This window comes from Benincasa hispida, chromosome 1, assembly GCF_009727055.1.
Source record: "Benincasa hispida cultivar B227 chromosome 1, ASM972705v1, whole genome shotgun sequence".
Classification (NCBI taxonomy): Eukaryota; Viridiplantae; Streptophyta; class Magnoliopsida; order Cucurbitales; family Cucurbitaceae; genus Benincasa; species Benincasa hispida.
In genome coordinates, this window is record NC_052349.1 from 1619519 (window position 1) to 1635259 (window position 15741).

General features: G+C 34.2%; 3 protein-coding genes across 3 annotated transcripts; 2 read left to right on the plus strand and 1 right to left on the minus strand.

Moving 5' to 3' along the window:
* The first annotated feature begins 2199 nt into the window (after window positions 1-2199).
* LOC120072721 (AUGMIN subunit 7) lies at window positions 2200-6310 on the plus strand. The gene is made up of 9 exons (XM_039025195.1): window positions 2200-2387; window positions 2545-2630; window positions 3120-3181; window positions 3503-3594; window positions 3695-3820; window positions 4373-4463; window positions 4939-5046; window positions 5313-5411; window positions 5884-6310. Exons 1-9 carry the CDS (start codon window positions 2254-2256, stop codon window positions 6088-6090), a joined length of 1005 nt encoding a protein of 334 aa, XP_038881123.1. The 5' UTR covers window positions 2200-2253; the 3' UTR covers window positions 6091-6310.
* A 710-nt stretch (window positions 6311-7020) lies between these two features.
* Window positions 7021-11069, plus strand: LOC120085407 (pentatricopeptide repeat-containing protein At3g03580). The gene is made up of 3 exons (XM_039041368.1): window positions 7021-10266; window positions 10364-10417; window positions 10821-11069. Exon 1 carries the CDS (start codon window positions 7263-7265, stop codon window positions 9948-9950), a length of 2688 nt encoding a protein of 895 aa, XP_038897296.1. The 5' UTR covers window positions 7021-7262; the 3' UTR covers window positions 9951-10266; window positions 10364-10417; window positions 10821-11069.
* Window positions 11070-11208: 139 nt separating this feature from the next.
* Window positions 11209-13577, minus strand: LOC120085413 (probable glutathione S-transferase). The gene is made up of 2 exons (XM_039041378.1): window positions 13163-13577; window positions 11209-11858 (listed from the first exon to the last, which is right to left on the minus strand). The coding sequence occupies exons 1-2, from the start codon at window positions 13472-13474 to the stop codon at window positions 11502-11504; spliced, it is 669 nt and encodes a 222-aa protein (XP_038897306.1). The 5' UTR covers window positions 13475-13577; the 3' UTR covers window positions 11209-11501.
* Window positions 13578-15741: the final 2164 nt, after the last annotated feature.

The following is a 15741-nucleotide window of genomic DNA, read 5'->3' on the forward strand; positions in this document are numbered from 1 at the left end:
AAAAAATATATATATATATATATATTTTTACAAATAGTTTGAAAACAACAATATTTTCCTAAATAGTTTCTAAAAGGATAACATCCTTTTAATTTTTCCTAATTGCTATACCATGTTTAAATTTTCAATAGAAATATCGTGTAAATTGAATCGTCCATTATGAAACCATGTATCAATTCTCAATAAAAATACAATGTAAATAGAATCGTCAGTTAGGAGACTTCAACCCGACAAATTCAAGAAATAAAAGTGCCAAAATTTTCTTCCATTTTAAAATTTGAAATGACGGTTTCATATTTATTTTAATTTGATTTAACATTTTTTTGAAAATATTCATAACTAACCAATCTTTAATTTGTTTATCACTGTTTTTATTTTGATTTGTAATACATCTTTAGATTTTACATTATTTTTTTTTTTATTACTTTGAATTCGAATTATTATTATTATTTTTTATCCTGATTAGGATTGTACTAAATATTTTATACATATAATCATCAATCTGTATATTTCATTTAAAAGTTGACTTTTTTCTCCTTTTTTTTATCCCTTTTAAATCATCTTTTATTTATTATCATCTTATTATATTATTATACCATTAATCTATCTTTTCAACAAATAAATATGTATTCACTTTTACAATATTGTTATTTTTGTTAGTCTCTTGTGCTTCTTTCATAAGTTTTGCAGTTGATGAAGTCATAAATACAATGTAATTGTTGAAGCTTAAATGGAAATATAATTACGAGTAGTCTAATTGTAAATAAACGAGCTTCCTTCTTGATTTTCTCAGCCAAATTATATTTGAATTTATATTTTATTATCAAATTATAATTTTTATCTAACTACTTATCGAATTAATCATAATAAACAAAAACTTCCTGACTTTTCTCTCTAATTTATATTTGAATTTATCTTTTACCATCAAATTTGGTTTTATTTAGCTAACTTTCGATTTGTTTAAATATTTGTTACAAATTCAATCATATCTAAACATTTTTTAATTACTTTATACATACTATTATCAAATTAATTTGATCTTTTTTTCTTCATATTTTCGATGTTTTTAATTTTTCATATAGAAACATGTAAAAAGAGCTTGTTCTACTTTAATAAAATATATATAAATGGGAATTAAACTTTAAATGTTTGAAACATGTGCCGTTCGATTTATTACTAATATTATCGATAATATTATAATTATTAAGTAAGATAACTAAAAAACCACAATTTCATATTCTTCACTTAACTGCTTCCAAAATATCTTTTTCTCCTTATCAATCTCATATATGTGATTATTGGTTTAACAACCCTATTTTGAATTCCATATCTTCGTTAGTTGTTTACGACCACCCTCGCCAGGTCGCCGACTTTTTTTACTCGCACACATGTTTCCTGGTTTTGTTTCTACTTTGAATATCATTTTCAACAATGACTTCATGGGATTGATAGTGTTTAAAGTTGGCTTTCAAGATTATATGACCAAAATGGTCACGTGAAATGAAGACAAAATGGTCACATGGAATGAAGATGACGAAACTCCCTATAATTGGTCTGGTGTAAAAAACAATTATATTTCCAATAGTCACATCGTTTGGAAGCTGCAATTCTTTCAAATACTTGCTTGCCAACAACTTCACTGGTTCAATCAACTTCATTCTCACCTTGAAAGAAGTCCATCGTTGTGGACATTCATAAGTTTCTAATGACCCCGTCGTCATCCTCCCTCACATACACGTGTGCCACAGGCAACTAGAAGCATTATGGATCATATCGGGTGATTTTTAATTTTTGTTTATGGAATGTTTAGACATTGTGTATTTGTGGTTCTAGATTGTTTAGATAGAGTATATTTGTGGTATTCGTGTTGTTTTTGGAGCAATGTATCTTTGCATTCTCGTTTGTACTTAATTTTGTTGTTTTAGGATAATTTTGTCATTTACTAATTTGTATCATCCATTATACAAATTCATTTTATTATTTTTATAATTTTGAAACCAATTTCAATTTTTTCAAATGAAACTTAAAAATTTCATATTTTTCTGATCAGTCCTAATTTATAACATTTCTAGATCAATTCAGTAGGGCATATAAATTCAGACCGGCTTAAATAATTCGTCGACCGATTCGGCCCGGTTCATCATGTTCTGAATCCGGATCCGAGAGAGGTCTAAGGAGAGAGAGCAAAGAGTAAAACGGGGTCTTTAATGCCCAGAATTCAAAAAGTACAGTGCTAGACGAACGAAGACGAAGATGGCAGCGAGGCAAATGGAAGAGATTCAAAGGAAGCTATCAATGCTCAATTACCCTAGAGCCAATGCTCCTGCTCAGTCCCTCCTCTTCGCTGGCATGGAACGCTACGCCCTTCTTGAGTGGCTCTTCTTCCGGTACCCACCTTTGATTGATTTTCAATTACGTACTTCAAACTATTCAAATTGTATTTCCGAGCCTTTTGTTTTCGTTGTTTTCTTGAATTTGAAGCTCAGTCATTCACCGGATTATTGGATGTTTAATGGCTTATTGCATTGCTTTCTTAAACTGTAGTCTGTTGGGTGATAAGTCGCCGTTCTCGCAACAAAATATCCAAGGAGATGCTATTGATCGCGATGAAGAAACTGGTCGCATTCAGTGTCAGTCTTCTCATTTCATCCTTCACGATTATATGATTAATTGCACAGTGGCATCTGGGACAAACTCAATTTTTGTGTCACTGGCTAATCAAATTACATGGATGTTTGTTTAACCATTATCCTTTAGAGAGCTTAGTTTTATAGATCGGGTTGCCTTATCACGAGACTGTGATGAACATGTAATTAGACGTCAAGATGGTATGGGAATTATGATGAAATGGATACCTCTGGGTTAATCTACTTCCTGTAAGTAGGTTGGTTACAACTTTAAAAATGATGAAATATTTATTCAGCATGTTAAAATCCCTGTCTGTATCCTGCCATCAAGTTGTCTTTTATCTCGCTGCATTACCTGATGCATGACATATGTAATTATTAATTCATTGTTGCTTTTATTTGCATTCTAGTGCTGTCTTTCAAATTTTGGTACACATTTGGTTTCTATCACTAGATCGATCAGTGCGTTATAACCGTGGCTGTATTTTGCAGATTTGGCAGAAATTGCAAAGTTTCTGGGCATTACAACCACTATTGATACTGAAGTTATCCAAGTTCGCTTCTAAATTCCTTACACTTGTTGTACGAGTAAAATTAGTTAACGCTATCCATCTCTATAGATTATAAATTTTGGAATAAACTCACTAAGTAACCTGTCACAATTATTCATGCCGAAGTTTGCAAGCAAGCATATACACACCCATGTATGCAGCAACAGTAATATCATTTTGTTCTGTATGAGTTCCCATATCCATAATTGTGTCTAGTCTATATTGCATATAATCAAGCTTTCTGTATCCACTTGATTACGGATTTAGCAAACACCTTCATCGTGTGTGTGCCTAACATCTTGTTAACTTTATGCTGTACTATAGGGACGGGGAAGCTATGAGGAGCGAACTGAAATGATTCGTCTTATTGTCGATCTTGTTGAAGCAAGCATCTATGCTGATAATCCAGATTGGAGGTTGCCTTTTGTTTAGCTTGTATTGGTAAATATTATTCAATCCTCTGATAAATGAGCAAGAATATTGGAAATCAGTGTTTTTGCATTATTGTTTCTGCAGTGTTGATGAGCAGGTTGCCAAAGACATACAACTCATTGACTCTATTGCAGAGAAACAGGCTCAAATATTCTCAGAAGAATGCAAATTGTTTCCTGCTGACGTTCAAATTCAGTCCATATATCCATTGTAATGATCCTCCTACATCAATCTATGTCTATTGATTATTTTTTAGCATTGTTAATTCTTCTTGGATATCAACAAGCTAGATTGAAAGTGCCTTTCTCTTCTTCTGATTGTTCAAGATACTCCAAACACTGTCTGTTTGAGCTGTGTTCTCTGGATCTGACATCCTCTGCCCATTTCTTCATTCTGGTTTATTTTATCAATATGCCCATTTTATTACTTTTATCATAAATAATATGTAAAATGTCTACTACTGCCATATCTGCACACAGTTCTATTGATCCATGTTAATCTGCCTTGGGGAATTTTATACTCCCCTTTTTTGAGGAAGCCGTTGTCTGTATTATATTAAGTATAGTGCTTACAAATGCCGTTCTGCTAGTTTAAGCTCTTACTGATTAAACATTTTAGCTTAAACTCTAAATTGCTATTTATTGTTATATATATACACACCACCATAATTTTGATGTTGAATCTCATAGGTCAATCTTTTAATCATTTGATTTTAAAATTAAATTATAGCATTCCGTTGGCTAATCCAATTTTTTTTTTCAGGCCAGATGTTTCTGAGCTGGAAACTAAGCTTGCAGAACAATCTAAGATACTGTTGAATCTTCAACAGAAAGTTGATGATTTAGCATCAAAGGTTTCTGCTAGTTTCTCTCAGTTTTTCTCACGTTTAAGGAAAATTTGACCTGCCGTGACTCTCCTATTGGAACTGCCCTCCCACTGGGATACGTTCCAGATTCATTACCGTAATTTGCAACATGTTTTAATAAAAACAACTTGAACAATAATGGCCATTTATGTCGTGATCATCAATCTGAAAAAGTTATAGTTGGTCAAGGTGGTCTTTTTGCTATTTTTTTAGTTTCTCCGGTGATAATGTGATTTATGAGTTATTGCTTCTTTCCCCCCAACCTTTTTTCTGTCCTTTTGCTGTTCTGAGCTTTTCCAATCTGCAGTACGATTGACTAGTTATTGCAGACTAAAAATGATTAGGATTTAACTTTCTTTTCTTTTTAGATTTGAGGTGGCAGTTTTGTAGTGTTAAATATAGACTTATTTTGGATGTTGCTTCTTTTGATGTCTCGTGAATATTCTTGTATTCTTTTGTGTAGCATGCTTACAACCCAGATGAAGAGTACACGGAGGTAGAATCTCAACTGCGGGCACACTTGGAATCTTTTCTTGAAACAGCAAGATCTTTTAACATTATTTACACTAAGGTTTGTCTCAACTGCGATTGAAGGCTCTCTGTTTCATGTTTTGTTAACTCTGTCATAAAGAGGCTAGTGATGGATTCACCCTTTCTCGAAAACCAACTATTTATGCTGCCTAATCTACGTTTTTAAAAGCTGAACGTGATCCTGTTTAAACTAATTCATGGTAGCCTAAGTGGATATTTTTCTGTGTATAAAACACTCAGAAAGGATGAGTTGGATCAGAAATATATTCGTTTTTGCTATTTATTCTGATGACCATTTTATGGTAGGAAATCCGTCCTTGGACACACATGATGGAGGTTCCACAGCTTCATGGCTTTGGTCCAGCTGCCAACCGATTGTTGGAAGCATATAATATGCTATTGAAGGTATTCTTTTTGCTATTATTTCCTTTTTCATGGTGCTTTATTTATGTTCTTCATTATTGTTGCTGCGAACCCATTTGATATACTTTTTTGTAATAAGAAATAATCGAGAAACTGGTTCATCAATTATATGAAGTACAAACCCAAACTTAGCGTGTAACTAATAAGGAAAAAACTTTCTGATAGCACAAAGATAAAATCAGTTAAAATTACAAAAGAATTCGGATAATTTGCATCAGGAAAAGCCTCGAAAACAATGATCCCCTGGAAAAAAGAAAAATATTTTTCATCCCCCATAAAAGTTCTGTTGCTTCTTTTTAACTAAAGGAAAGGCCTTGTTTCTTTTTTGGTTGGCATAGGTATATTGAAGGAAGTACCTTGTTTCCTGTTGCATCGTCGTTTTGAAATTCATTTATTCATTTCATATTATTGTTAGAGCTATTAGTTGTAACGTGGTGTGGTGTTGTTATGGCAGTTCCTGGGCAACTTGAGGAATCTTAGAGATTCTCATGCAGCTCTGGCAATTGGATCATCTGAAACAATTGCTGGAGAGCCATCTTCCGTTACAAGAATAATATCAGAATGTGAGTCTGCATTGACATTCCTAAATCGTGATCTCGGTATTCTCTCAGCTTCCATTGCCCGCGAACGTGGTCAGCAGGGTGAAGAGGTTACTTTATGATGAAAGAACGTGTAACAGATCTTCTTGCATTTGCAATTCGGATTAGTGTGCAGCCATGACAACCGATTTCTGATAACTTAAACCAAGAGTGTAGTTATACGGAAACAATTTGCGGTATGCGATTCAGCATAGTTGTATCATCCTGTGATCAGTGTTGTATTGTACCTATAAACTGACTGTTATTGCCGATTGTCCATAGTGAAATTTTTCATCACATTGACATCCTTTGTAGCTCTACCGAGTGGTTGTAGTTTGTTTGAAGGGCATATCTAACTGGACTTTCAACTCCTTTCATAGAAGATTGTAGGACATCAACTTGTCTCTTTCATAGAGTTCTGTGATATACTCTAAGCATTTTTGGAGCATTTTCAATCCGAACATTCACTCGATCGTGATAACTTGCAGATCCTCTAGAACTGGAGTAGTAATATTAGCTTACCAGATTTGGTCAAGCAAATTCTCTGCTGTTTTGTTTATTGTTTATCGTCACCAGTGAAGCCTTTGTTGATTCTTCTCGTTACAGGGATTGGTTAATAGCAGCTTCTTCTGAAGATTTCGATTCTGTGAAAATTACGTTTGAGTATAAAATCAAATATTTTATTAATTTTGAATGATTAAAGACATGTTTAAAAGTAGTTATGAATACAACAATAGTGATTTTGTATTTTAAAATGTAATCTTCACTCAATCAAAATCTATTTTAAATCATTACAAACATGATTAGAGTGATTTTAAAAATAACAAAAGTGATTTTAATAATTTAAAATTCACATCCAAGCATACCAACAATATTTGTATGTGTTAAAACTAAAATGATCTGATATTAAATTTATATTCACTGAACTTTTGAGTGAATGGGTGACCCTTCATTTGAGGGAGGATTATTCAACAACTAAAACTATAAATATACATAACTGTTGTTGACATTTTAATTTCTTAACATCTCATGCAAACCTCATGGTTTATCTTCATGCCGAGGAAGTAGAATTCTTTTTTTTTTTTTTTTGGTTGAAATGTGGAATTCCCTTTTTTAAGAAAAGGAGGATTTTCCAGTAATTTTGCTACAGTTACCCATTGAAGGCGAGGCGTAGGCAATCGCAATTGGCCCAAATAGAAAAACCGAGCACAATAAAACTTCCCGCGCTGTTTTCCAATGTCGTTTCCTGCCGTCGATGACACCCCCAAAATTCTGTTCCAACTTCAACAGTTCACCGGAAACTTCACAAGAATTTATTCGTTCTTCACTACTGAAAGCTCTTTCTTCAGCCAAAAACACCTCACAGCTACGCACGGTTCATTCCTTGATCATCACTTCAGGATTGGCCCTCTCCGTCATCTTTTCCGGCAAACTCATAAGCAAATACGCCCAGCTTAAAGACCCAATTTCTTCTGTTTCAGTTTTTCGCACTGTTTCTCCAACTCACAATGTCTATCAATGGAATTCAATTATACGTGCTCTCACTCACAATGGTCTCTTCACACAAGCACTTGGATATTACACAAAGATGCGTGAAAAAAAGCTCCAACCCGATGCTTTTACCTTTCCTTCTGTTATCAATTCATGTGGCCGGCTTTTGGACTTGAAAACGGGTCGCATAGTTCATGAACATATTGTGGAAATGGGGTTTGAATCGGATTTATATATTGGCAACGCATTGATCGATATGTATTCAAGATCTGTGGATCTTGATAATGCACGTAATGTGTTTGAGGAAATGTCTGACCGAGACAGAGTATCATGGAATAGTTTAATTTCTGGGTATTGTTGTAATGGGTTTTGGGAGGAGGCTCTGGACATGTATCATAAGTCCAGAATGACCGGGATGGTACCTGATTGTTTCACCATGTCCAGCGTTTTACTCTCTTGTGGAAGCTTAATGGCTATTAAAGAAGGTGTGACTGTTCATGGGGCGATTGAGAAGATTGGAATTGGTGGGGATGTTATTATAGGCAATGGACTTCTTTCCATGTACTTCAAGTTTGAGAGACCAAGAGAAGCAGGTCGGGTTTTTTCCGAGATGGCTGTGAAGGACTCAGTTACTTGGAATACCATGATTTGTGGGTACTCCCAACTGGGGCGGCATGAAGAATCTGTCAAGTTATTTATGGAGATGATAGATGAATTCACTCCAGATGTGTTGACAATTACATCAACCATTCGCGCTTGTGGACACTTGGGAGATCTGCAGGTTGGAAAGTTTGTTCATAAGTACTTAATTGGGAGCGGGTATGAATGTGATACTATAGCATGTAATATCCTTATAGATATGTATGCAAAGTGTGGGGATCTTTTGGCTGCACAGGAAGTCTTTGACTCAACAAAATGCAAAGATTCTGTGACATGGAACTCAATAATTAACGGTTACACTCAAAGTGGCTATTATAAAGAGGGGGTGGAAAAATTTAAGATGATGAAAATGGAAAGCAAACCAGATTCTGTCACTTTTGTTCTGCTCCTATCAATATTTTCTCAGTTAGCTGAGATAAATCAGGGGAGAGGAATCCATTGTGATGTGATAAAATTTGGATTTGATGCTGAACTTATCATTGGCAATTCTCTTCTGGATATGTATGCTAAATGTGGTGGAATGAATGACTTATTGAAGATGTTTTCTTACATGAGAGCTCATGACATTATATCATGGAATACGCTTATTGCTTCAAGTGTTCATTTTGATGATTGCAATGTAGGATTTCGGGCGATTAACGAAATGAGGACCGAAGGGTTGGTGCCAGATGAGGCCACAGTACTAGGTATCTTGCCCATGTCTTCTTTGCTTGCAGTTCGGCAACAAGGGAAAGAGATCCATGGCTGTATTTTCAAGTTAGGATTTGAATCTCACGTCCCAATTGGGAATGCCCTAATTGAAATGTACTCCAAATGTGGTAGTTTAGAAAACTGTTCTAAAGTTTTCGACTATATGAAAGAAAAAGATGTAGTGACATGGACTGCATTGATCTCTGCATTTGGAATGTATGGAGAGGGCAAGAAAGCATTAAAAGCATTTCAGGATATGGAGTCAAGTGGTGTTTTTCCTGATTCTGTTGCCTTCATTGCCGTCATTTTTGCCTGTAGTCATTCTGGAATGGTCAAAGAGGGCCTCACATTCTTTGATCGAATGAAAACAGACTACAATATTGAGCCTAGAATGGAACATTATGCTTGTGTTGTTGATCTTCTGGCCCGATCTGGCTTACTAGCTCAAGCAGAGGAGTTTATTTTGTCAATGCCATTGAAACCAGATGCAAGTTTGTGGGGAGCTTTACTTAGTGCCTGTCGAGCAAGCGGGCACACAAATATCGCCCAACGTGTATCAAAGCAAATTCTTCAGTTGAATTCAGACGATACTGGATATTATGTGCTTGTATCAAATATTTATTCTACGTTAGGGAAGTGGGATCAGGTGAGAATGGTTAGAAATTCCATGAAAACAAAAGGGCTCAAGAAAGAACCTGGAAGTAGCTGGATCGAGATTCAGAAAAGGATTTATGTGTTTAGGACCGGTGATAAATCATTTGAACAGTATGACAAGGTCAAAGATTTACTCGAATACCTTGTGGGGTTAATGGCCAAGGAAGGTTATGTTGCAGACCTGCAATTTGCTTTGCATGACGTCGAGGAAGATGATAAGAGAGACATGCTATGTGGGCACAGTGAAAGACTTGCAATAGCCTTCGGATTGTTAAATACAAAACCAGGGAGCCCTTTGCTGGTAATGAAAAACCTTCGAGCATGTGGAGATTGTCATACTGTAACTAAATACATAACTAAGATAATGCAAAGAGAAATTCTAGTGAGAGATGCCAATCGCTTTCATCTATTCAAGAATGGAACCTGTAGTTGTGGAGACCACTGGTGAATAATTATTATTTCTAATACCTGATTACATCTTCACATTGGACTACAAATGAACTGTTTCCTCTTCGTCCAATTTCTGTGCAAATCCAAGAAGGTCGGTTCCTGCTAAGTTACATGATCGCTGTCATTGTGCGCAAGTCAATGCTATATTTTCTTTCTTATTTCCAACAAAAGTGAATAAAATTAGCTCAGGTGCACTTTAAAGCAGTTGATGTTTGCCAGTTGAGTTTCCCTTACGGGAGCATTGGATGCCACATGATATTTTGTACAAAGTAGGTAGAATTTTGAGAATGCACATAGAGGCTACTTCATGGCCGGTAATTCTATTTTTATATGGCTATCATTTTCCCAATGATATATCTTGCACTGGAACATGTTCTTTGATGTGAATGATTTTATGTGCATTCCCTGCAGATTTCTCCAACTCTTGATGATCTCTCATGCTGGCCTATGAATCAAATTCTAAAGGTTTCTCTTTCTTTCCTTCCTTCCTTTTGATTTCTCTTTCTACCTAGTGTTCTTAAAAACTTGAAGTCCTAAAAGCAGTGAAAGTGAAGGGGAAGAAACGATAACTAACATTTCTATCATCAAGTGTTCCATTTGTTGTAGCACAAATGAATAAAGGTATCAAATATAAATAAAAACAAAAGATTACTATTAGAAGTAGGAGGAAGAAGAATATCATGTTCTGTTAACTTCACGCTCTCCTTTAAAACAATACTGTCGGCCTTCGTTGATGTGGTAAATATTTCTACAAGACTACGTAGCTTGCATAGCTGAGCATGCGGAAATAATCTCCTTTGAGGTTGGCAATCGTTTGTCCAGGTTAACTTTTGTTGTAACTAATTTTCAGTATTTGATTGCTATGCAGATGCAGTTCTTGGCGCAAGCCTTTGCCTTAAGTTTCTCTCTTGAAGGCCACTTTGATAATTGGAGCATCTGGAATTGTTCATGCCAGCTTCAAAGTTCATTTAAGCTTGATACTTAGTACCCAAATATAACTCAAATTTCTACTCTCACTATATATATACATATATATACGAGTGCTCACATTTTGTTATTTTGCTTCGGATGAGTAACGAGTTTGGGCTACATAAATTTGGCTATACAAATTTTAATTTATGAAATATGCTTTTTATATTGCCTATTGTGTTTTACAACTTATAAAATCTATATCCCGAACCCATGTTATACAAAATTTAATTTGCATAAATTAACGATTCAATATAGATGAGACAAATTCATAATCAACCATCAAGTTTCATAAACTCAAATTTATTAAAATCATAGAACAGACATCTCGTAGAACACAGGGACTTGTGAAAGTAATACCATTGTAAAAATAACATTCTTCACGACAAGTTGAAAAGTTGATATATAGCTAAACTCTCCTTATGACAATTAATTACTATACCCTTTCCCTTTCCTCCCCTCACATGGCCCCTAACACCCTGCTTTTACAACTATTTAATTATTCTTCAACATTATTCTATAGAACAGTAGACTTGGTTACTGCCTAAACGAAGAAAAGTTGGATATTCAATGATCATAATCATGCTTGTTTATTTATGAAAGTTTGATGCATTGCTTGGTACTTAGTGATAAGCTTGTCTCTAGGTGGCCAGTTTTCATCGATGATTGGAGCAGCAGCAAATTCCTTTATCCATTTGGACAAGAGGGGAAACCTTTCTTCAGTTATTAGTTCAATTCCAATAACTTCCTCCAATACACTTGCTAAGTTTGCAAGCCACCCAACTGCAATATCTACAAACCCTATAGTCTCTCCTCCAAAGAATCTCTTTCCTTTTAACTCTTCTTCCAAATGCTTCAAATTCTCCAAGGCTTCTTCCACACCTTCCTCTCTCACTTTCCCTTGGTTCATAAACACTTTCTTTATAGATTCCAAAACCTACACTTAAAAAAGAGAGCTCAAGATTACTTTCGAAATGGTAAAAAAGTATTTTAGGGTATAATCAATAAAGGATTTCAAATTATGATCCATATTTTTATTCAAGAGTTTTGATTGTTTTCTATTTTTACCCTTCTAAGGATGGTTAAATAAGGGTATTTTAGTCTTTTTGTTTAGAGTCATGATTTGGATTAGGAAATCACACTCCTAGCCACCATTCTCAGAGTTAGTTGAGCCATAAAATTCACTATTTAAAGCATAAGTCATTTCAATGTAGGAAATTCTAGTGTAAAATTAAATAATGGAAAAAATAAAGTAAAATTGTAGTGCTTCTGTACACTTGAAGTCATGAGCCTCACCACTTTGTTATTCTTATTCAAAGTTGTATTCAGCGTTTGTGGGCTTGTGGGTGTTCAGTTGTAACTAGGAAACTAGTTCTTCCCTTCCTCATGATCTTTGATCATTAGTGCCTTTGGATTAGGAAATCACATGCTCAAATGGTTTCAAATTCCAATTTACTAGGATTTCACATATTTTTTTTAAATATTATATTAGTCAATCAAAAATAGTTTTATAATTAAGAATTAATTATACTTATCCTTTTAAATTTATTTTATTTTAGTCCTTTTAACTTTCAAATGTCAAAATTTAATCCATTCTTAAATTTATAATTCATCAATAATTTTCAAGTTTTTTCTCAAACGTTTTTGTTTTTTTAATCAATTATGTTCTTATTTAATAAAAAAGAATCTACAAAAATGTCTTCTATTTTCTTAATTTGTTTAATATCTTTAGAATTTTGTTAAGAAGAGTAAATTTCCCTCTTTTAAAAACATTTTTTTTTTAATTTTTAATTTTATTTTAACTTTGTTCAATTTTACTCCATCTATATTGAACGATCCAGTTTTAGTCTATATATTTTTAATAAATCTCAAAAGTTAATCCTACTACTAGTTCATTTTTTATATTATTTTTTAAAAGAATATTTTATTATTTGTTAGTATTTTTATTATAAATTTAAGAATATGTTCATTTATTATATTTTTTTACATAAAAATTATTATTATTATTATTATTTAATCAATTTCCATAAAAGAAAAAAACTTTGACGAACTAGATTTATGATCCTAGAAAATTGACTAAAAATGGATCAAATGGACTTTTGAATCAAAATGGTACTTTTAACATTTTTGCTTTTTAAACTAGGAAGAACAAGTACCATCGATTAGGTAATTCGGATCTTTTTATTTTTAAAAAGAATTGTTTTCCAACAAAGAAAAAGTAACATATTAGAATTGAGTTACCTTGTCATCCCCAAATTTAGCCCAAAAGCGAGCAACGGCTCTCTGGTAAGGATCCTGAGGCAGCAATGGATTTTGCTTCCATACTTCGTCGATGTATTCAAGAATAACGAGTGATTCGGCGATTGGCTTTCCGCCATGGACGAGCACCGGAACCTTCTTGTGGATCGGATTGTACTCCAAAAGCAAGGGGCTCTTGTTCGCCAGATCTTCGTAAACGGTGTCGTATTCTAACCCTTTCAATTTTAACGCCCATACTATTCTCAAAGTAAACGGACTCGACCATGTTCTGAACAGCTTCAGCTCTTCTTCCATTTTTATTTCTTCCTTTCTTCTGCTCGGCAATGCCACCTTTCAGTTTTCTCTGTCCTCAGGTCCCGTTTTATGCACGACACCGTTCTTCAAGTCTTTGGGAAATTCCGCCTCTCGTCCCTGAATTTTTGTGTGTTTTGCAAATATGCCCTTTTGATACGCTTTTAGGCTAAGAAAAATACTAGCCCTTAGCTCGACATGCCTAGAGGTTGGAGATTGGATGATTTAATTTGATTATTTTATTTTATTTTCATCTTAATTATTTAATTATATTTTTGTCTAAAAAACTTTAAGGGGTGAGAAAAAGTAGATTTTATTTCTCTGTTTTTTTTTCCTAAGGATCTTTAACCTTACGAGGTGCTGAGAGCTTTTTAATCGTCTTTTTTCTTTCTTAAAAATATACAGTTTTCGGAGACACAGAAAAGAAAAGAAAAGAAAATACTTTTTTAGTCCCTGAATTTTAAGCAATAGCTGCATTTAGTCCCTATAATTTTAATTTTACCATTTTAGTCTCTCATTTATGAATAATAGGTGGTCTCTCTTTTCATTAATTTGATTTTTTATTATTTTAAATAAGATAATTATAATTAAAATAGTAATTGAAGAAAAACGTTCTCTCTCATCTCCCTAACCAACCTACGCATTCGCCTCTACTTCCTTATCGTCTTCTCCTTCATCCTCGGAAAATTTTACAAAATGACCTAAAACCCAACAACTTTTCTACCAATGACTTCTTCCTAAAACCTTTTTTAGTACTGACCTTTTGCTCACGTGCAATACCAAAATTATCCTCAGTTTTTAAAACTCCTCAAATTGCATCACATTTCTTCTTCCTTCAACGATTTCTTCAGCCCTTCATTCAATGTGCATTCAATACAACACCAACATTCTACCAAAACATTTATTCTCAACTAATATTCTACCAATAACGTTGAATAACATTGGTATGAAGAGAATGGAAGGTCACTCTCAGTATTCACTTCCTGTCGAACTCTCCACGAAATTCTCTCATTTCTCTCTCATAGATTTCTCTTAGAGTTTCAGTCCAACATCTTCGTTGATCGCTTTCATCGTCAGATTCAGAAATGGAGAGAATGTAAGTGATATTCTACGATTTCTTGTCCCAGATCGCTTTCATAATAAGTGTCATTTAGTATTAAATGAATGATCGTATAGTAATTTATACACAATCGTTCATTACAATATAAATGATCGTCCATAAATTATTAGACGATCGTTCATAAATTACAATACAATCGTAAACGATCGTATAGTAAGTTATACACGATTGTTTAGTAAATTATAAATGATCATGTAGTAATTTATCTACAATTGTATAGTAATTTATAAACGATTGTATAAACATTTATAAACGATCGCATAGTAATGTATAGACGATCGTTCACTTATCAATGATATGCTTATCCCATTGTAGATCAATGACCATACTTCGCATCTTTGTACGATTTGGTGGGATTTGGATGAGCTCGAAAGAAATTATGTTGGTGGTCATATGAAAGGTCTGAAAGTCAGAAATTATATAACAATCAGTGAATTAGTGAGTATGATACACCAATGACTGAATATCGATCCGGATATATTTGATATACACATCAAATATTGCTATAATTGATTGGTCCCAACTCCCCCAATTGACATAATCGATGATGAAGACCTTAGCTTTATTTTTTAGAAGGCAGTGATGCATCCTGGATGCCGTATTTGTACCAGTTACACCTTGTGAAAGTCATGGAGTACACACGAACAATATGTACCAGCATTGCAATCCAATCGATCAACCCATTTCAACTAGTCAAAATTGTGGGTTTGCAACCATTCCAACACGCAATATTCATACCATGTCTTCGCTAACAATCATATTGAGCTATGCAACTTAGAGGATGACTGAAGTGAAGCTTGGTTTGGTCACAACAGTGAACCCAGATGTACTTCACAATTCAATACTGAACATGGATCTGGACAATCTTCAGGACCATAAACTTCTCCAACACCTAACATCCATGTTCCAACCCAACCTGCTTTCGTCCCACCAGTTGTGATGCCTTCGGTTCTAATGCATTCCACCGTTCCAACCGAACTATTTCTTGCTGTACCCAGACCATCAGAGGGCCCATCATATGATGACCTCATCACAATACCTCATGACCATCTGAATGACGAGGATATAAAGGCCGGTCAAATTTTCTTTTTGAAATATGATTTGCCAGTTAAATTATCGATGCTTGCAATAAGAAAGAATTTTGACTACC

Bases quoted from the DNA above. Each gene is read 5' to 3' on its own strand.
- LOC120085407 (XM_039041368.1), top strand. From the start codon at position 7,263: ATGACACCCCCAAAATTCTGTTCCAACTTCAACAGTTCACCGGAAACT.
- LOC120085413 (XM_039041378.1), bottom strand. From the start codon at position 13,474: ATGGAAGAAGAGCTGAAGCTGTTCAGAACATGGTCGAGTCCGTTTACT. The intron at 11,859-13,162 runs GTAACTCAATTC...TTTTAAGTGTAG, and splicing joins CTAAATTTGGGGATGACAAG to GTTTTGGAATCTATAAAGAA.
- LOC120072721 (XM_039025195.1), top strand. From the start codon at position 2,254: ATGGCAGCGAGGCAAATGGAAGAGATTCAAAGGAAGCTATCAATGCTC. The intron at 3,182-3,502 runs GTTCGCTTCTAA...GCTGTACTATAG, and splicing joins TTGATACTGAAGTTATCCAA to GGACGGGGAAGCTATGAGGA. The intron at 3,821-4,372 runs GTAATGATCCTC...TTTTTTTTTCAG, and splicing joins ATTCAGTCCATATATCCATT to GCCAGATGTTTCTGAGCTGG.